Here is a 21,612-nt window from a genome sequence, read left to right on the forward strand (position 1 = left end):
CTCTTTGATCTTCCCTGAAACGTCCCTGACGTAGCGTTCTGTGGTACTGGGTACTGGCGCACTCTTGGTCCCAGCGCCAGCGGTTGTTCGTCTATCGCCTGTGGCCTCGCTTCTCGCGCCAACGGCAGCGGCCAATGCCAATGCCAATTCCACCTCACTTCCCGCTCTCCCCCAACCTCCCAGGTCTTCTTCTCACCCCCTCTCCCTCACACCACCACCCATTCAACCACACCCCTCCACTTACGACTTTCGTTCCCTCTTTTGCCCCCGTTCGGCCTTATCACTCCTGTGGCTAGCTGCGTGGTGTCGTCCACCAAGCAGCATCGCCGCATCAGTAAATCGCTGTTATCGAGACCCTATCCAGCTGAGCTGCGATCTGTCGTCGCGAGCTGTCGCTGATACCCATATCGCCTTTCAAAAGTCATTTTCTCTACAATCACCTCTGCCGCTACGTCGGAAGCTTTCAAATCGCCGAACCGCCATGTACAACGCTCACCGCGGAATGGTCCCCGCTCCCAACTCTCGCCTGACGGAGTTGCTGGATCAACTGCGCCAGGAATTCGAGAGCCAGTCACGAAACACCGGTGAATATGAACACCAGTGTAGGTTATCCTCTTCTATACCCGAATATCTTTCCCTCTCAGGTTCCCCCCTCAGGTTCATTGCAATGGGCGAACATGCAATCAAACCTCCCCCCCCCCCCCCCCCTCTCCATCGTCCGCATCACATAAACCGTTGCCAATCTCTTGGCTCCAACTTCTAGACTGCGAATTTCGCTGAAACGTTTTGTTTTCTAACGGATAGACGCAGTGACCGGCCAGCTCCAGGAGATGGAGATGATTCGCCAGAAGGTCTATCAGCTGGAGCAAACTCAGATTAAGATGAAGCAAGAGTACGTTTCGTCCCATGATGTCCACTATGCTGGGCCTTGTCGCTGACATATCTTCGCGCGAACAGTTACGAAGGCGAAATCCGAATGCTGCGACACGAACTCGAGTCTCGCGGTGTGCAACCCGTCTCCCATATCGCGCCCGCGCAGCATACTGGCCCCCAGGCCCAGCCTCCATCTCTTGGGCCACGGCCCGAGCAATCTATTCAGTGGTATCATGACCAACCCCGGAGGTAGTGGACCCGGTCTTGCCCCTCCCCCTTCCCAGGATCAGCAGTCTGCCCAGCAGACCCTTCAACAGCCTGCCGCGACCGCCCTGCCTGGTGCGCCGCCGCCTCCGCAGAGCTCATTTGGAGGATATCCGCCTGGCGCTGCTGTGAACGGTATGTGAGAGTGATTGGGGGAATCTTTCCGAGAGGCTAACGTGTGTGTTTTGTTTCTCCCTTTATAGGCTATGGGCCCCCGCCTCCCCCAACTGCCTCTCCTGGCCCTGGCAAAGCCCGTCGTCCGGTCCCCGGTCCTGCTACTCCCCAGCAGACGCACGCCGCCACATACCCGGATCCTCGCGCCTCGCCGCAGATCCCTCGGCCCACCCCTCCTACCCAGTCGGTTGTCCGTACTGAGCGCGTTGGTAACATGCTTGCCAACTGGAACCCGGACGACCTTCCCCCATCCCAAAAGCGTGAGGGTGCGGATTGGTATGCCGTGTTCAACCCGGAGGTGCAGCGTGTACTGGATGTTGAGCTGGTGCACCACCTGAACCACGATAGCGTTGTCTGCTGTGTTCGTTTCAGTCGCGACGGCAAGTATCTGGCCACTGGTTGCAACCGTTCTGCTCAAATCTTCGACGTGACCACTGGCCAGAACGTGGCGACACTTCAAGATGAGACTGTCGACAAGGACGGCGACCTGTACATCCGCAGTGTCTGCTTCAGTCCTGACGGTAAGTACCTGGCTACAGGTGCTGAGGATAAGCAGATTCGGGTAAGCTTTCAACCATTGGTCGTTTGTGTCTGGATGTGGTTTGCTAACAAGATGATGTGATCAAAAATGTAGGTCTGGGATATTGCCGCGCGCACCATCAAGAATGTCTTCAGCGGTCACGAGCAGGATATCTACTCCCTCGACTTCGCCAACAACGGACGTTACATCGCTTCGGGCAGTGGAGACAAGACTGTGCGTCTTTGGGATATTCTTGACGGCAAGCTCGTCTACACCCTCAGCATTGAGGATGGCGTCACCACGGTTGCGATGTCGCCCGACGGCCACTACGTCGCTGCCGGTTCGCTGGACAAGAGTGTGCGTGTCTGGGATACCACCACTGGCTACCTGGTGGAGCGCCTTGAGAACCCTGACGGCCACAAAGACAGCGTGTATTCGGTTGCCTTTGCGCCCAATGGTCGCGACCTAGTCTCCGGCAGTCTGGATAAGACTATCAAGCTCTGGGAGCTCACCGTCCCCCGAGGAATGCACCCTCACAGCGGCGTGAAGGGCGGCAAGTGCGTTCGGACATTCGAGGGCCACAAGGTTTGTTTCATCCCAGCTCCATGGCCCATTCTCCATTCTCCATTCCCCATTTGCCCCATTTTCCCATTACCGCCTTAGCACTAGCACTTCAACGGCTAGCCCACCCCTGAGCTCCACTGATTGACTTTCTTCCCGTAGGACTTTGTGCTTAGTGTTTGCCTGACGCCCGATGGACAATGGGTCATGAGTGGTTCCAAGGACCGTGGAGTCCAGTTCTGGGATCCGGTCACCGGCAATGCTCAGATGATGCTGCAGGGCCACAAGAACTCCGGTGAGTCTAATAAGCTAAAACGATTTAGGTTTATCATTGACCATGATTGACCATGATTGACCATGATTGACCATGATTGACCATGATTGACCATGATTGACCATGATTGACCCTGACATGACGAATGCTAATATCATTTCTCCGCGGATAGTTATCTCGGTGGCTCCCGCCCCAACCGGCAATCTCTTTGCTACTGGCAGTGGAGACATGCGTGCACGGATCTGGAGGTGAGTTTGTTGTCTTTGCTACGACAATCCAATTGATCCCAATTCATGGTTGTCATGGATGATGGTTTACGGAACTCGTACTAACTCCACTCTTCCCCTTCTCTAGATATTCGAACTACACTGGACGGTAAAAGGGTGCGGATGGATGCCGTGGCGCAATGTGACTTGTTTTGCTTTCTTCGCAGCCAGGTTTGGGGCTCGAATTTGTCGGATTCCTCTCTACAGTATTCTATTTCATTTCCATCTCATTTTTTATCCTTGTCCATGTTTCCCATAATGCACTCTGCCAACATGCGAAATCCCCCAGTAAATCACCTCACCACCTCACCACCACACCACACCACACCACACAGACCCTTTCAAGTGACACAGGGGAGGGGACCAACCTTCAGGGACCCGACCCAGCAAAGATACCCCTGCCCGTCCAAATCGCCACAGAGCCTCTCTCTGGTCCGTGTCAGACAGGATCGTGACCTGTCGACTGGGATCGTCGATGTCGATGTCGATACTGGGACTAGGACCGAGTCAGAATCGATCTGCCTGGTCTGGTCCTCCCCCTGATCGACTTGGCTTGACTTGACTTGACTTGACTCGACTCCGCTGGTTCCTGTCCTGTGCACGCTAAATATTTCCTTTTGAATTTGTCGCCCCCATCCCTGAGTCTGGGCTGGCTATGGCTATGGCTATGGCTACTAGCCTAACCTTGATGGGTAAAGCCTAGATGCAGTAGGCAAATGGTTGCTCGCGGACCATCGGGAGGCGGAGCCCGGAGCCTACTGACAGGCTGACAGGATGCGAGTGATCTTCGCTGGATTGGGGTGGAAAGGAAAAGGCTACTCGTACAGGCTACAGGGTATGAGAAAAAAAAAAGGGCAGGTCGATCAGTATGGGGGGAGTGGAGCACCCCATCACAGCCGTATGTACTCGTACAGTAGTGTATGTAGTGTAGATACTCGTACTTCTTCCCACGCAAGTCAGGAACCGTCCTGTCGTGTGGCTCCCCGAGCGCTGTCACTTTTTTGAATTGTGGCCTTTCCCCTTCTACTCTGTAATTACCAGCCTATTTGGGCAGGAGTTCGTGACCAGACTCCGATCCCTGCAGGAACAGGAGAGGAGCAGAGTGGTCGGGACGCCTTCAAATGCAAACGCAAGTCGTGCAGGGGCAGGGTGTGTCATGTCATCTCCAGCTGCCAGTATTCTCTCCTATTCCATACATATGTACGGAGTACTCCGTATAATGTTCAAGTTCCTTTCTGTTTACTTAAAGTGGGTGGGGGATTCATATACATAAGTACGGATTACCTTCCCCGAAACCATGGCACACTACTACTGTACTCGTAAAAGAAGAGGATGAGGCACCCTAAGAGGACACAGGAGGCACACACACTAACCAATACCAGCCCCGATCGACGGCAGATCTGGAGCTGAGACCGATCGGAGACCAGTGAATTTCCAGGGCCATGGGCGGCTAACCAGGATATTCGATGGGGGGGGGAGGAATCGACGCTATTGGCGACTATCGGGCGGGCGCATCTGGAGGGGGGATCCCATAGGCCAATAGGAGCTGGGCTGACATTGACCTGTCTTGCTGAGGGCAGGACTAACGCCAAAGTGGCTTACGATACTCCGTAAATTGACCTGTCGTCGCAGATCGCTGGTCCACTTTGAAAGCCCGAAGGCCCGGCCCGCCCTCGAGGGAGTGTTTTTTCTTTTGGGAAAAAGAATTCGTGGAAGATATACAGCATAGGATCATGGATACAATAGTCAGAGGGATAATGAGTATGTATTTGATGGGAACAGATATATTGTATATGACCAGTGAAGTGAAGAGTGAAGTGGACCAACAAGATACACTTGAAGGAACCCTAACTTGAAGTGTCGCCAGTCGCGGCAGTTGGAGTATTTGCCATTTGGTGCGACGCTCACCGAGACTTTTCCCCATTTCACCCACACCCACTAGTCTTTTCGTGGAATAATAATAATGATAATAATATGACTATTATGATAATATTAATTATTATTACTATTATTTATTAATTACCCCCGTGGCACAAATGATGCGTCCACGATGCGGGAGTTTTCAGGTCGCCTCCGTCGCCTCATCCATGATCCCTGGGAGATCGCCCATGCACCTTTGGCCTCGAACTGCCCTCCTTTTCTTGGGAACGTCATACAAGATATCTCTTGGGCCCGGCTGATCTCCACTAGTCGGTAATCATTCTTCACTTTACCCTACAGAGTAATCCGTACTCTCCCATGACCTGCAGACTGTCCGGGAACTATCACTACCACTACCTGTCAAGCTGCCAGTGGACTATATAGATCTCCCTCCCCGGCCCCAGTTACACTTCGGCCTGCACTTGGCCTGTCTCTATATCCCGCTTCCAAAAGCAACTCCTGCTTGGACAGAACCCAAATCCCTTTTCTTTTCTCTCCAAGGTTGAGTTAAGCGTTCATCCTAGCTGCCCAGCTGTACCGAGTACCGATACCACAAAGTATCTCAAGGATATTCAGATCTATACTCGTACCCGCTCTTCAAGTTCCTTTCACAAAAAGCAAAAGGAAACCTGATTACCGCCCCCTCGTGGAAGAATCATCATGGAGACTGCCGAGTCGGTATCCTATGAATTCCCAGGCCATAACGTGGGCGCATTCCCCCATCGTCGCGCCATGGATACGCCCCTGTTCCCTTACTATTCCCATCCGACCACAACCTCATACTCATTGCCATATCAAACCCAAACCCAACCTTCTCCCGCTTACAATTTCGGCTCCTTGAACCACCATACTCACCATCACCACCACTCTTCTCCTTACCAGTACTTTGTTTCCAGCCAGCCACCGCCACCTTCACTCGCATCTTCTCGTCTGGCAGAGCAACCACCCTCACTACCTGACATCCGGCCCGCCAAAAATGCCATCAGCCAGGTATGCAAGACCGAGCCCGGGACGGGGCTGGGTCTGCTATCGCATCCAGCGGGAATTCAGAAAGATTCCCAAGACAAGAAGGATGGACCATCGATCGAGTTCTCGACTGGTGTCGACGTCTTGATGAAAGCTATTCAATCAAAGCCATCGACTTCACCACACCCAACACCTATTCAGCATCAGCAATTACTCCCTTCGGTTCAGCAACTAGCTCCACACGGCTATCCAAACCCAAACCCGAACCCGAATCCCATCTACGCAAATGTCAATGCAAATGTAAACGCAATCGCAAATCCAATGTCCCAACAACAATGCCTCCTCACCAGCGAAGGTCAACTCTCTCGATCCGGAAAACAACGCAAGTATACCTGCACATTACCGGATTGTGGCAAGAGTTTCGCCCAGAAGACTCATCTAGATATTCACACGCGAGCACACACCGGAGACAAACCATTTGTGAGTACAGTGCAAAGCAGCAGAGCAGATCAGATCAGATCAGATATTTGCCCCCCCTCCTCCCCCCCCCCACTATACCGTCTTGCTGACACTTCCATTCCATCAGATCTGCAAGGAGCCTTCATGCGGACAGCGTTTCTCGCAACTAGGCAATCTCAAGGTAAGACCACCCCTCCCCCTTCCATAAGCATAAGATTCGATTCGCTCTGCTTTGCTTCGATTTGATCAAACACAAGACAAGGGCAAGGATGATCCGAATCTGACAGCTGACATTATATTTCCCAACAGACCCATCAACGTCGTCACACCGGCGAAAAACCATATCAGTGTGACCTGTGCCATAAGAAATTTGCCCAACGGGGCAATGTCCGCGCCCACAAGACCACTCACCTCCAAGCAAAGCCATTTACATGCTTGCTAGATGACTGTGGGAAGAATTTCACACAATTGGGGAATCTAAAGGTAAGCCTCAGCCAGCAAACAAACAATTCCAAGAAAATCCTCACTAACCTCTCTTCCCTCTGCTCCGCATAGTCCCACCAAAACAAATTCCACACAACAACCCTCCGCTCCTTAACAGCGCGCTTCACACAAATAACCGAACACGGGCCCGCAAACGCCCAAGACCGCGAATTATGGGAGTACTTCGCAACACTCTACAAGAATAGCAATAAGGGGATTAAAGGGCGGGGTAAAGATCGACGAATCTCAACTACGAAGCGAAACGGACTTGGAATTATCAAGGGCGATGCGCTGAATCTGAATCTGGATACCCGTCGGCTTTCTTCAATGGAGTCTGATGAGGATAGCTCGCAGACGCAGACACGTCGGGGCAGTTATGAAGATGGGATGTCGATTTATACGCGTGGTTCGAGTAGTGATGGTGATGAAGGGCAAGGGCAAGGGCATTACTTTTTGGATCATCATCACCAGCAGCATCAGCGACGGGGGGATGTTTTGGCTGCGGGGTATAAGTTGGAGGATATGAGGTGATAAAACACACCACACACCAATAAACAAAACAAAATATGCTAGCTGGTTGGCTGGTATATGGTATATGGTACTAGTATGGTTAATTCGGGCTCATGCTTTCATGTTAAATGGGGTTCAAGTTCAAGTTTTGACGGGGTTTATGTCATTGATTTGGTTTTTTTTTGTTGTTAAAGATGTATATGATACCACGAGGGGTTTGACATTTTTTGATATTGTTAATTTTTTTGTTTTCTCTCTGTCTCTCTTCTCTCTTCTTCTTTCTCCTTCCATTTCTACAACCACTTACCACCACCACCTTTTCTTTGGTTTCATTTTCATTTGCCCCTGTATTCTATCTAACCGGGGTTGGGATTCGGATTCTCAGCATTTGGGGCTAGGGCCAGGGCCAGGACTGGGGTTGGGGTTGTACAAGCGAAATTCCCCTTCTATTTCCGCTGGCAATCAATAGGGATCGTGATCTCGGGAGGAACAGAAATAATTATCTAAGTAAGATGTATTTATTGGATTATTATCATAGGATTGATTGTAGTATACTACTAGTACTAGTATACTATACTATACTATTATTATGGGCATGTCTCATCTTCCTACGGAGTATTATCTGTATCCAGCCAGAGACAATAGAAAACTAGATAGAATGAACTAGGTTCACCTCCCCTTCTCTCCTCTCTCTCCTCTCCTGGCCTTTATTGCTTTCTAACATATGATATGGTAACTCGTAATAACAAACTTGAACCCAAGAGGACAAGACAAGACTGGCTTACTTGATTTCTAAGATTAATTGGCGATCGCGATCAGACCTAGCCAGCCAGCCACGGTGAAACTAAAAAATTCAGAATTTCAATAGTGTACAAATTCCCACGTAGGACAAGATTGAATTTACCCCACGCCACGGTCATCCACGGATAATGTAATAACATGCAGTGATACACGAGAAATGAAGAACGAGGGAGGGTCCACCCCATTCCATCCCATCCCATCCCACCCCACCCCACATGAGGATGAGTGTGGTAATAATGGTGATGATGGAAGTGGTGAAGAAATGAAGAAACCAATCAGATCATCCAATTGCCAAAACAGGGTTGAAAAAAAGGAAAACCACAAATTGCATATCATATCACGCTATTTCCAGGTTCTATTATAGCCCAGCCTAGCCCAGCCCTAGCCTAGCTAGCCCTACCATGCCTGCCCTTTCTTCATTGGCCATCGGCAATAGCATCAGCATCACCAATTTGAACATCCCCATCATCCCCATCCTGAGTCAGAGCAGGAGCCTCGGTCCCAACAGGCGTAGCACTAGCCAACGCATCATTGATAAAAGCCTCCTCAACGCCAGCCTTTCTCCTAAAAACGCGCAGCCATCTCCGACCCCACTGACGAATAATAGCATCCTCAGGAAGATCCCCAGACCCATCGCCCCGCTCCATCTGTTCATCATTACTCCCCGCGGCAACGGAAACAATAGCATCCTCGATGAACTTAAACAAGGCCTGCATCTCGACGCGCTCGCGGGAAAGCGTTTCTTCGAGAACACTTAGCTGCGGCTCGTAGAGACCGGGTTGAGTGCGGGCCGCGACGATCTGGCGCATGCGGTTCGTGACTTTGCCCACGGTTGCGGAGATCATTTCGAAGATGTGTGGCTTTGAGAGGATTGTTCCTGCGGCGATATTTTCGTTCAGTGCCCATTCTAGGACAGAGAGCGGGGATAGGATTGTGTAGTTTAGGAGTTTGTCGATGATGTTGATTGCGATTCCTGGTTGGTCGGCCCAGTATTCCATTACGGAAGTGATAATTTGGCCGCGGGCTTGGTGGGAGGCGGCTCCGATGGATAGGAGTCGGTCCTTGTTGCGCTCGATGCAGGAGAGGACGTGGGAGAGGGATTTGGAGCCGACGAAGCAGATGGCTGTGACGAAGGCGTCGGTTGAGGGGACCTTGGGATCCTCTACGCCTAGGCCCTGGGCTTGTTCCTCGATGGCTGCGATCACGGGCTGAATCTCGTCGTCGCTGGCCTTCTTCCTGATGAGTTGGCCAAGTTCTTGGCCCTCCTTGGAGTATGGGGTCACTGTGGCTGATGTTAGCTGTGATCTGATCCGCATGTCTTCACTAGGCGAGGCATTGACTTACTCTCTGACAGATATTTGAACTCGGGAGTATCCTTCTCCTTGCCTTCGGTGATCAAGGGGATGTAAGGCTCCAGAAGCGTGCCCTTAATGCGTTGCGCGAAGCTCAGGCGGATCTCCTTATCAAGAGCACCGTGAATAAAAGCCATCTTAGGATGGATAGCGGGGAGTTCGAGATTGTCAACCCTGAATTTAGTTAGCTTAGCTTAGCAAAACTGCCACAAAAGGAGCAGAACAATTCGAAGCAAGAAGCAACTTACCATTCGCTCCACTTCCACGTAAAGCCGAAGTTGCTCAGATGGTGGGCGAACCAGTCAAGGAAACGGTTACTGAGCTCCAGATCCATGGTTTCAAGATGGTTATAGAGATACCGAATAGCACGGCCTAAACTCGGCGCAATAGCGGCAGGGGCGATTTTGCAGCACTCGGTCAAAACCGAATGGTAGTAAACGAGCTTGTGCTCCGGAGTCGGCAGCTGGTACAATTGAGAGAAAACTGCATCCACAGCCACATCCTCAGGCTTCCAGGACTGTCCTTCGCCAGCCAGATCACGCATGCGGTCGAACGGAGTCGCACGCTTGACGAATGTGTAAGGAGTGAAGTAACAGTCAATATCAATGAGATACTTGGCTGTGGCAACTCGGTTGAAGTCAAGCAGGTTAATAGTATCTACCAAAGCATCTCTCACGATAGAAGATGTGATATCCGAGATTGGAGGTACCGTGTAGATCTCTTGTTCAGCGTATACCGAGAGATAGACCTCCGGGAAAAGCGGCCGAGGGCCATTGGGAACAGGGCTCGGAACGGTGATCTGCGGGAAAGGAACCTTGGTCACGACTTCGAAGGGCTTCTGCTCCTCGCTCTCTTCTTGTACGCTTTTCCAAGGACGAGGCAGACACTTCAACTCCCAGCCTTGACCAGCTTCGGCTTGTAGTTGGCTTTGCATCAAGCCGATCACACTGGGACCCGCGGCTTCCTTGTTCTCGTCCGGGCTGAATGTATTGACCAGGTCGACCAGAGCGTGGGGAGTCGATGCGATGATATCGGTTTTCTCGAGAAGGGCCGAGGCCTGGGCTTCGAAGCCAGTCGCGGGAGAAGACATCACGTACGGGATCGTGAATAGGATGACTTTGACGAGTTCCAAACCGAGAAGCTGTGTTTAAACGCATTAGAGTTAAGTAATAATTGTGAGGGATATAAGTCATTACTTACATCCTCGGAAGAGGCGGATTGGAGATCAGCCGCCCGGGCGAAGAACTCCTCCAGAAGCGGGAAAATACCATCACCCTCAAATATAGGTTGCAAGCTGCCCAGGAATCGAATGAGTAGCTTGACCTCGCGCCATGATCCCGAGTCAATGTGTTTCTGCAGGAGGTCGCTAGCCTTCTTGAGCACCTCCGCGCTGAGCTCCGGCTTGAGGTTGTGAGTGGCCAAGGTGACCGCGGCAACGAAAGGAATTTTCATAGGCTGCTCCAGAACGCTATATCAGAGCCAATGGTTAGCAAGCTGTTGACAATTGGGAAGTAAGAGAAGCGTGATCACGTACAGGTCGAGAGAGATGTTAACCAGGGTATCACGTAGCTCCTCATCTTCATAATGGTCCGCTACAGACTTGGCGATTCCGACAATATCGTCTTCAACTCTGCGCGCAGCCTAAAGAATGCATTTCGCGCATTAGCGTACAATTCCGAGCTAGGGCCATAACCATATTGCGAGGTACGCGCGAAGGGATCGAGAGGTGAACATACAGATTCGGCAATCGTAAGCAGTTGGCGCCGGACCTGAACGAAGAGCGGCTCCTCGTATCTGCGTCGCTGGGGTCGGCGATCGTAATCATCGTCATCTGGGTAATGTCGTGTTAGCTAGCTGATGAGCGTTGGCAATGGATCAGGGTGTAGAATTCACCTCGATAGCGGCGCTTGCGCCCACCTCCACCTCCACCTCCACCTCCCCTGTGGTTGTTATGCCGGCGGTCACGGTCGTAGTCAGCCATTGCGCTTGAGATTTGACAATGGGAGGATCTGGAACTGGAAGTAAGAGATATGGACGGGATGTCCGACTTGGAGCTTCCTTTGCAAAGGGCTCGGAAGCGGGTGATTTTCCGATCCGAACGCATCAACAAAAATCACAAGTACAATTTAAGATGACGGTAATGGAATTACTAGTTACTCCATATATGCCTATACGCTTTGTGGAAATTTACTAGTGACCTGAGATATGGATACCATATTAAGGATGTCATTGAAGTAGGTACCTTATGGTAAAACTGTTGCGCTATTTCCTGCGATGCGGACACATGGGATTCTTTGAAGGGGCAAGATGAAACCCATCACTTTGTATCCAGGAATCCCAGCCGATCTTGCCAGTGCGTGAACCGTAGGCATTCAATGTATGCATATGCCGAATCAATAGATGGCCGCTTACGGTACAAAAGACATTTACAGGCTCGGGTGAAACAAGGGAAACCGTCTGCTTCAGAATTGGAACGAGTAGCTCATTTCATGCTGGCGTAGTTGGGAGGGTAAGGGGATGAACCAGCCCAAGCCCGACCGACCAGTATGATGGCACCGCAACAGGGGAAAAAGGGTAGAAAAAAACGAGGAACAGAATGGGTGAGGGAAAAAAATTCAAAAGGGAAGAAAATAAACAAGGTTTCTAGTGCTGCAAGTCGAGAAGGAAATCACAGAAGGCCCCTGAGGCCCGCCATGAGAAGTAAAGCCTCCAGACCCATCGGTGATGCATATCGAATGTCCCGAGTGTCGAGGACGGCTGCATTTGTGGTTTCCTTCCCTCGACAGATGAAGCTATGCAGTCTTCAATCCTGGAAGGCAAACTTGCACAGTTAAGGGTATCACTTTTTCCTCCCAAGAGTTGTCGCAGACACCTCAAAAAATAAACTCCAGGCCATGACCTCCCACCGTTGCGTGACAATCATCAGCCTCCACCCCAAATCAACCGAATCCGGCTATCCGCTCAGCCATGAAACCAGATGTCATCCATTCCCCCATCTTTCACGCTCGATATCGCCCGCGACTGATGCAGTCCCGCCATGCGACCCGGCTGATGAAATCAAAAAGAAGTATACAACCCCGACGGTGTCCGCGGTCTCCGATTCGTTCCTGCTCACGAAATGATGATATTCGGTCGGTGGGCTATCGAATGCCCCCGGCGGATGCGGAACGTAACACGAAAAGCCGTGTATCTCGTCGAGGTAATATCAGATCGCTCAGTCGAGGTGAGCCATCATCTCTTCTTTCGCAAGGGGCTTGAAGTTGTTGATATCGAGACCACGCGCCTCCAGAGCGGGGCGGGCGTGAGGTGGGATCAGCTTGGCGTTCATATCGGGGGTAATGGAAAGTTCTATTTCATCGTCAGCATCGGTCGTTCCTTTCCCGCCATATTTACAGCCGGGCGAGAGAAAGAAGGAGATTGGCGGGGTCAACTCACCATGTCGTGAGAAATCGAACAGGGTGGGAAGGTCCTTGGAGGGGTTATTGGGGTGGCGTGAGTCAGGTAGGCGTGTGTTGGGATCCCGCAACTCGTCAAAGAATGGGTGAACCATAGCTTCCACCGCTGACAGTCGTTGTGTGGGTGTGTACTCCAGAAGCGCCGAAATCAGATCAATAGCCTCTGGGGGAGCCTTGCGGAAGACCTGATAGACGGTCAGCATACCTGTTCAGCGGGTTTCAGGATTGTCGTAATACGAACCTTGTTGAAGGGATGGGGCTTAATCTGGGGGAATTTGTGCTCCATGTAATTGGGATTCATTGTACGAATTTGCTCACGGGTCGGTGTGCCGAGAACCTTGATGATTTCCACCAGCTGGTCGATACCCGACTCACCGGGGAAGAGAGGTTGACCGAGCATCAGCTCCGCCATCACACAGCCAGTTGACCACACATCTAGCGAACCACAAAATTAGACCCAGGATGAATCGACTAACGTTGGTTAGACACGGGGGAGAGACATACCAATCTTGGTTGTGTAATTGGTGGCACCGAAGATCAACTCCGGGGCACGGTAGTAGCGAGAGCAAATGTAGGAAACATTGGGTTCATTTTCGATGAGGATCTTAGCCGAACCGAAGTCGCAAAGCTTCAGAATACCAGTGTTGGGATCCAAGAGGAGATTTTGGGGCTTGATGTCTCGATGGCAGATTCCCTGAGAGTGGATGTAGGCCAGCGAGCGGAAAAGCTGATAAATGTACAGCTTGACCTCTAGCATCGGCATCGTCGTCTTGAGCTTGTTGAAATAGCGCGAAGCCCGATAAACCGTCTCCGGGACATATTCGAGAACCAAGTTGAGGTACACTTCATCTTTCTGTGGCGGGAGGAGAGACGGTCAGCGGGAGGAAGGAAGAAGCGCCCGGGGAGAGGGCCAGAGAGTCGTTAGAGTCGTCACACATACCCGGTCGCCGTTGGAGTAGTAAAAGGCCTTGAGTTCGACGATGTTGGGGTGGCGCACGATACGCATAATCTGAAGCTCGCGGTTCTAGAGGGAGAGATAGGTGGTGAGTGTTGGGCACGCAGAGGGAGATCCGACATCCGGGTCAATCCGCCCATACCTTGAATCGCTTGTCCTGGAGGACTCTCTTGATGGCAGCGTCCTCGCCGCTGGGAGCCATCTTGGTCTGGAACACCACACCGAAGGAGCCATTGCCGACGATCTTACATTGCGTGTAGGCGATCTCCTTGGCCTCGCCGGTCAGTCCATCTTGGACCTTTTCGCGAATGACCTCTGAACGAGAGACGAAGATGAGTTAGTCCAACTGGATTCCAAGGGCACAATTGACCGTGACTGTGACCGCGGCCGTGACCGATCAAAGGAACGGCAGGGAGGAGAGGGGACAGGAAGGGTAGGGCAGGGAATGGGAGATGTTGTCTTACCACCCATGCGCAAATTTGGGATCAGCCCAGGCCGACTTTGTGACATCGCTGGGAGGAAGTGCTATCGAGAAAGATGAAGAGAATCCGTTTTGGGTAGAGGTTAAGCGGTGGAGAAGCTTAGGAGGGGGGGAGGGGAGGGGTGGGTTGGGCGGAAAGTCCGAACGGGGGGGGTGAGAAGAAACGACGAGAGGTGCCAAGAGAGAAGAAGAGGAAGAGGTGTGAGGTGAATGGGTGATGGACAGCAGAAGGTGCGGGCCAATGAGGGGAGATGGAGAGGGTTCGATGGTGGGCGGGTTCGACGGGACACCAAGACCAAATTCGGGTTCAGGGCGAGTCGGAAGTGACGTTGTGCCCAGAAGAAGTGGTACACCAGATGAACCTCCGTGTAGAGTTAGGTGGGTGTGGGTGGGGGGGTGTAAGAGGGGCCACTTGACGAGAGGGACAGAGACGGAGGGGGGAAGACGGAGGGGGAAGCTAATGGTTGTAGTTATGGGGGGGTAAAAACGGGGGAGGATGGATTGGGAATAGAAAGTGGATGAAGTGTGGGAGGGGGAGAGAAAGAGAGGGAGAGAGAGAAGGGCAGCAGCAGACAAGGTAAAGAGTCTACGGGTGTAAGAAAGAAAGAGAGGGGCGATGAAGCAGTGTACGATAACCTCCGCGGGTATTGGATTGATTGTATATAGGCTCAGGCTCAGGCTCACCACTGGGGCACTTTATAGACTATTTTTGGTGAGGGGCGAAGAGTAGCGTATACTCCAATCTGATCTATTTTCCTCCTCCATTCATCCCTCTTTTTTGGCCCTATTCCCCCTCCTCTTTCCCCTCTAAAAGAAGGAGCTGGTATTCTCTTGGGGGGGGGGGTTTTCCCTTGTCTCTCTGGGTGCTTACCATAGGGTCGAGCTGGAAATACGGTATAACGAATACCGTACCGTTATTAGCGGCGGAACATGATATCATCGCTGCCGGGATTGGATGAAAGTGAGAGGTGGAGGATTTCCCTCATACAGTGTATCTTGTATTTTACAGTTGTGTATTATGTGTATTGACTACAACAGTCAAGTGCTAGCTATACTAGATATAAATCTATAAGTATATATATACATACTAGTTCTCTATTGTATAGCTAGCTAGTACGCTGTCAGTCACTACAGACTCCATCTACTCCAGGGCTATAGTAACAGTATATCTGCAAGTCGGGTGACCAGCCGTGATTTTCTCAGGAACCACCGCCATTGGCCCCGCCGCCCTCGTGACCAACACGATGTCATCGAGTCCAGCTGACTTGGGAAGCTTAGGCCAGTCCCCGATCCGACGGAAAACTGTCGAGTTGACTCGAGTCGCCCTCGCGGTCTCGATCGCGGCTCGCTTGGCTTTGCTTTTTCTTTACATCCGTAAAAACAGTTTTATTTAATTTTTATTTCTATTTTCTTTTATTGGATCTGCCATTACTGGATTCATCTGTTCGTCGATCTTGATGCCATGCGAGATACGGCATGAACGGGACCCGGCAGCCCAACACCGCCCGTCGATCCCCGACAATTCTAGCATCCCGGTGCAGGGATCCCCTTGGCATGTATGGACAAAGTGATCTCAGCCGACGCCTCGCTCCGAATGATTGGGATTCCAGCCACTACACCGGGATGGTACCTGGGTAGTCGGGACTAGGAGCTGGGAAGCTGGGACCTACTAGTAGCTGATGCGCAGCAGCAGCAGTGCTTCGGCATCGGGCCATGTCTCGGTCTGGAGCAATTGAGGAATTGGCCCAAGCCGGAACCGTTACCGTCACTCTCACCGTCACTGTCATCGTCACCCGAGCAGATTAGGAGATACTGGTACTCTGTGACTAGTTTGCGAATATGTCCCTAAGCTTAAGCAGAGGTCAGAAAAAAAAAACAAAGTACCTAAAGTAAAAAAATCTCTGCACTCTCCCTCTCCCCCTCCAATCCTACAAAGTTTCACGAAGTAACTTTTTCTGCCCCTGATGTGAAGGATCCAATAATGGGAAGTCAGGGCCGTTGAGGTCCAGCTCCTCTCGAGCAATGCAGATGGAACTGCACCTGGCTGAAAAGGTTAATGTTGAGAGGCGACCGTGCTGCACCTGCAGCTTCGCGGGCCTTGTACCACTCCGTATTTACCATGCCAGAACCATAAAACCATAACCAATAATCCATAACCCATCATAACCATAGACTGTATCTATTTAGTAGGTACTTACTTTAGCCACTGCTAGTCCTCTCTTTTCCCCTCGCACTAAAGCCTGTTGCGGCCATCGACATCACCAGACCGTTAGTTTGCCACAGTTCATCTGTCAGGCGACACTGCTGTCATCCCCATAGTGACGTCTTCTTTCCTTTCATCTTCAAGTTTACCCTGGATAGTTTCTCTGTACTAACACTGCCACTGCTAGTCAGCTAACTAGTTTACTAGCTACTTGCTTGACATATGCACTCCGTCCTCCGTACTCCGTAGTCATCCATCCATCGTAGTCGGGACACTGGACTGGGACTGTTCGGGCCCGACTTATTCGGAGCCACGAACCAGCCATCGTTCAATACTAATCCGGCCCCAGAATCCCTGGCCATGGATACGGGTAAATAAATTACTTTTTCCTTGGGCGGTTGCTGATGTTTCGTCTCGTTGCTGGTCTGTACATTTCCGAGTGGACCTCAATTTCCCGCATACCGTTTCCCTGCACCGATCGTGCCGTGTTCCTGAACCACTGGGTTTCGCCCCGGCATGGGAATTAAATTATGCATCCCCATTCCCATGCACGATGGCTCGGACCCGAGGGGGAATGTCTATTCAATTCAGCACGGCCCGGCATGTGTTCCAGTTGTTATTTTCCCCATGGACCAACAAGGTACAGCGTACGATCGAATTCGCAATTCGCAACATTCATCCATCCTCTTGTCAGACACGTGGGCCATCACACATTCCCGAAGCACATACCAGATACCACAATCGTAAGAGGCGAAGAATTTAGAATTTCATTGTCCGTACATTACCAAATATGGATGGGCAAGGCGAAGTGCTGTGCTGTGCTGGACTGTGCTCCCATTTCGCCTCAAAGCCTGGCCGCAGTGGCCAGCTAGGTACATACGAGGAATGCCGACCCAAAATATGCGAATCATGATTCCCGACACGGCTCATTGGCTGTACTCCCGAGATTGGGATCCGATTTTCTTTCTCTCTCTCTCTTTTTCTCTTCTTCTCTCCCTCAGGACCGGCCATTGTTTTGTTTAACACTAGTAGGGAAGATCTACCATCGCTGGCGACGATCCAAATACATTTGTCTCTCGCTAGGCATGCTATGTACTCCATCCAACACGGGTCTTCCGAACGGTATCGCGTCTATTGGAGAACCCATACCCTTTCGGGTGATGTTGGGCTCTTCAACGTGGAGCACGGCCCATAACGTCACTGGCCGATCCATCTGTCTGTCTCTGCAGTACGAGCAGCCTTGCACTTACTCCGTACATCGTAACTACTAGTCCTAGTCACTACCCATGCCATGTCACATGTTGTAAATGCCCTACAGTGACATGCCCTAGCCAATAATTCGTACTGTACAGATTATCCAGGCTTTATTTCCAAGGTACATACGTGCACGTTCCACATGTGTCTACAGTAGTTAGTTACCCGGGGCTCATCGCCCATCTTTCCCACACGACCACCTAAACCCAAACCATTCATTCAAATTTATCTCCTTCCAACGGGGTTCAGATCCAAGTGGGACTATCCACAATCAATTTCAAGGAAACGAGGAAATTACCGCGCAGGCGAACAAGTCCCGGTCACGATTGGGTGATTCCCGGGGTGAGGAGGGTCTCGGGCCCCCGCCCTTGAAACTGTAAATCCGCGATTGTTGACTTCGTACTCCGTACCTCCCGTTCATTTGATGGTCTCTGTGGCCCCCGCAGGAAAGGCCCGGGAGGTCAATGCAGGTCGACAAACCCGGAGGACGGACGAGAGTCAACGGCCGGGGAATGATGTCAAAGTAGGAGGGGAGGGGGTTACATAGTGTGGGAATTGGAATCTATTACTTATATTTCTATCAACTTCGAAAGATGTATGTACATGAAACCTGAGTTTTCCTGTGAAGCCAAGAAAAAGAAATAGGAAAAATAGGAAAAAACGCCCCCAAACTTGCAGAACATGCCCCAGCCACATATCTCAGTGGCAGTATACCTAGCACAAAGCACACGAGACACAATCCCTGCTAGTGACTTTCCTACTTTCTGCTCTGTCGCGGATAAACCGAAGCCACCAAATCAACTGGGAGGCAAAAATCAGTCAGTGGTCGCGCGGCAGCCCCCTGCCCTGGGGCTGGGGGATTACCACCACCACCCAGGCTTACTCGTACGCCCGCAGGACAGGTAAAACCTTGGGTCGAGCCTTTCAACTGGCGAGTGGAGATGTGCAGCAAGCACCCATACATAACCAGCAAAAAAAATGGGGATGAGAGAAAAAGAAAAAGAAATGGAAATCCGCCGAGAGAGAGACGCTGGGTCTGGGAGCGGGGTGGGGTGGAGGGGGGGAGGTCCCACGAAGCCGAACAGAACGGTTTGCTCTGCACTGCACCTATTCTGCGTATGTCCTAGGAGATGCATAAGACCTTGCCCACATCTGCACTCCGGAATCTTTGGGCCATCGTTGGCGGGCGCAGGTCTCCAGCAGCCCACCCTTGAGACCCACGACCCACAATTGTCCACCACAGCCAAGACCATACAGGGCGGTTTCTCGGTTGCCTCGTACACGCACCACGACAAGGCGCGTTAGGGTGAGGTGGTGCGTGCGGGTCAGGTGATACGGCCGGCGCCTCGGAAACTGGGCTGTCCACAATGTGCCGGGCTGGGACTGGTCGGTTAGTAGTATTAGTGCAGGTATTCTATTATTATTACTAACTATTACAGATAAAGTTAGTGTGAATGAAGTACTCCATAGTAAAGTAGTACTTACTCAATTTGCAGCCTTGGTGAAAGAAAATAGCTGTTACTCAATACTTTGCTAGCTAACAAAGGAATCTCACAACACCTGACTTGTATAGCCTTGGCGGAGGAGTCACAAGGGGATAAATTTTGTTTATCATATGTATGCCAAACTGCGATTGGGCAAAATTACATGATAGTCATCTTTGTCGTATTGGGCTCAACAATAGGCACTCTCAATAACATCTGCGGCATGTCCCAAAAATCAAACTGTCGAAACAAACGTTCGGTAGATTACATATCACTTATTAGGAATTTTGAATATGAAGTGGCAAGTCGCAGGAAAATTACCTGGCATAAAGCCTACTTCTTCACACTAGTATGTGTAGGTTGCAAGCTCGACGTGGTCATAAGAAAACGCATGTACAGGCTTAACGCGACAATATCTAATTACAAGCGCTTTGTTATTAATAACTACTAGTACTAGTAGCTTCATGAAGTCTGGAAGATATCGAAAGGATATTTGGGGGTCGTGTTTGAGTTCGTAGAATATGCTTCTTTGGGATATTGCTCTTCGTTTGAACATGTTATTCCTGAGCTGATAGACAATCAGCAAGAGACTACAGCTCTTGATGTCCTGCATGTTTCCAATTCCTGACCTGCAAATTTCATCATGTTTGTTCCAACAGCTTTCATTTGCCCGGGATCCAAGCAACTCCAACGCTCCTGCGCCTTGGGTGTGCCTTCCATATAACTTGAACGCTCTTGCCCCCCCCCCCCCCTGCATTTTTCCTCCGTAATTAAGTAGATTTCCCATTTCCTCCATTTTTCCTCCTTCAACTATCTCGTTATCTCTTCATGGCTGATCAAAGTCAGACAAATCTTTTCACTTATCAAGCCTAATCCCTTTCTCATGCCCCTTGGCTCGGTGATTCATTTCCAGCGTATCCTCGTATGCTTGTCAAGAGATCCAAGCGCTTACACGCGACCGAAATACTTGCTTGCTGACCAGATTCCCTCTCTTAACTCGGAGCCTTCTCTGCGCAACTTGGATGGAGTCGGATTCGATTGTTTCGTGGACGATGACATTGGGGTAGCTGTATCTCCTCTTGTGTTGAATGAAGATTGTTCCAATGAAGGACAAGGCTGGGTTTGATGGGGCTAAAATGTCCCGTGAGATATATATTTTTCGACTCAATATAAAAGGTTCAACGACACTGCAGTCGAATTTGCTGTCGCTGTCACGGTGCTGAAAACTATTTGGGCACTCAGTGAGTGACTTCTTGTCTTGAGAATGATTTGTTTACTCATCCATTGAATCAGACAATGCCCTCCAATTACGAGACCTAGCCCTTTCGCTTTCACTCCCACTTCCCGCAAGACTGGGAGTCCGATGTGGCTCACAAGCCAAAACTTGGGCCTCATTGGACCTCCCACTATGGGAGAAACTTCTTTTCTGCAGCCGCAAAGTCACACCCGAATATTTCGGGCTTTCCCATGAACCCTGGTGTGCAAGGCTGATGAGAACTCGGCCAAGGCCGCACAAGTGCGTGCACGCATTAATGCCATGCTTGGACTGGTGTTGGATGGCCGAAGATGCCACCCGATTGTCAGAGGACCTTCGGTGCACGTTGAGGATGATCTCGCGATGGAGGATATCGACAAATCTCGACAAAAAAGACATCCGGAAGGAAAGGCAGATGTTTATGACTGATTCACGCCATGAATGAGCCGTCAAACAGGATCGGTGCGAACGAACAAGAGAAGAAAGCCAAGGAAATTCTCCTCAGTATGATAACGGAAATGCCTTCAAGATTCTTACCCTGACTTATTCAACGAGAACCAACTCTACCGAGGCATGCCCCACAATGCTCACGTCTACGCATCATTCCTCTTCATGGAGGTTATCGTTGAGAGTAATCATGTCAATCTATTTGGCCCTGGAAAGCATACCTCAACCTCATTCGGAACTGCAATGGAGCATGCTTGGCCTGGGAGAGCTATCCTTATTTTCAAGCGACCTGGTTGTGACTCGCACGATTTCCAAGTCTGGAATCCAGACGATGGTGAGGCAATGAATTGGTGTAAGCTTGGAGCAAGGAAGATCTTCTTATGAGAGAATAACTTCACCTAGCCATGCATATGCATAGATAATTATGGACTTACGAGACCCCACTCTCGAAGAGAACTTGCCAAAGAAGATGCTGTGGGCCACTGGACTATCACTCTGGTACGGAGCACTGTCAAGCATCCCATGGAGAAACTGCTCTGGCTTGCGTACATCTCATCAACTGCAGTTACATTTCCCATCGACCATCCCCCATCCTCCACTGTCTTTCGTCGACGAGACCACGATCCTGCAGGGAGCCCATTACGGGCCGCTATCA

At 50.8% G+C, this 21,612-nt stretch overlaps 5 protein-coding genes across 5 annotated transcripts; 3 read left to right on the forward strand and 2 right to left on the reverse strand.

The window, feature by feature from the left end:
- Positions 1 to 481: 481 nt before the first annotated feature.
- rcoA (uncharacterized protein) lies at positions 482 to 3,045 on the forward strand (the record flags this gene model as incomplete). The annotated part of the gene is made up of 8 exons (XM_057271987.1): positions 482 to 602; positions 811 to 892; positions 1,061 to 1,272; positions 1,341 to 1,873; positions 1,946 to 2,416; positions 2,555 to 2,687; positions 2,839 to 2,914; positions 3,021 to 3,045. 8 exons carry the CDS (start codon positions 482 to 484, stop codon positions 3,043 to 3,045), a joined length of 1,653 nt encoding a protein of 550 aa, XP_057116175.1.
- A 2,467-nt stretch (positions 3,046 to 5,512) lies between these two features.
- Positions 5,513 to 7,291, forward strand: N7481_012769 (C2H2-type zinc finger protein; the record flags this gene model as incomplete). The annotated part of the gene is made up of 4 exons (XM_057271988.1): positions 5,513 to 6,298; positions 6,405 to 6,458; positions 6,587 to 6,760; positions 6,833 to 7,291. The coding sequence occupies 4 exons, from the start codon at positions 5,513 to 5,515 to the stop codon at positions 7,289 to 7,291; spliced, it is 1,473 nt and encodes a 490-aa protein (XP_057116176.1).
- A 1,196-nt stretch (positions 7,292 to 8,487) lies between these two features.
- N7481_012770 (NCBP1 family protein) lies at positions 8,488 to 11,404 on the reverse strand (the record flags this gene model as incomplete). Its single annotated transcript, XM_057271989.1, has 7 exons — positions 8,488 to 9,353; positions 9,416 to 9,597; positions 9,672 to 10,564; positions 10,624 to 10,891; positions 10,958 to 11,064; positions 11,160 to 11,254; positions 11,317 to 11,404. 7 exons carry the CDS (start codon positions 11,402 to 11,404, stop codon positions 8,488 to 8,490), a joined length of 2,499 nt encoding a protein of 832 aa, XP_057116177.1.
- A 1,233-nt stretch (positions 11,405 to 12,637) lies between these two features.
- Positions 12,638 to 14,343, reverse strand: N7481_012771 (GSK family serine/threonine-protein kinase; the record flags this gene model as incomplete). Its single annotated transcript, XM_057271990.1, has 6 exons — positions 12,638 to 13,063; positions 13,120 to 13,313; positions 13,383 to 13,731; positions 13,819 to 13,902; positions 13,976 to 14,148; positions 14,298 to 14,343. The coding sequence occupies 6 exons, from the start codon at positions 14,341 to 14,343 to the stop codon at positions 12,638 to 12,640; spliced, it is 1,272 nt and encodes a 423-aa protein (XP_057116178.1).
- Positions 14,344 to 20,947: 6,604 nt separating this feature from the next.
- N7481_012772 (uncharacterized protein) lies at positions 20,948 to 21,341 on the forward strand (the record flags this gene model as incomplete). The annotated part of the gene is made up of 2 exons (XM_057271991.1): positions 20,948 to 21,014; positions 21,040 to 21,341. 2 exons carry the CDS (start codon positions 20,948 to 20,950, stop codon positions 21,339 to 21,341), a joined length of 369 nt encoding a protein of 122 aa, XP_057116179.1.
- Positions 21,342 to 21,612: the final 271 nt, after the last annotated feature.

Source organism: Penicillium waksmanii (genome assembly GCF_028829765.1).
Source record: "Penicillium waksmanii strain IBT 27052 chromosome Unknown utg000010l:1.0-3698451.0:1.0-3701458.0, whole genome shotgun sequence".
NCBI classification, from domain to species: domain Eukaryota; kingdom Fungi; phylum Ascomycota; class Eurotiomycetes; order Eurotiales; family Aspergillaceae; genus Penicillium; species Penicillium waksmanii.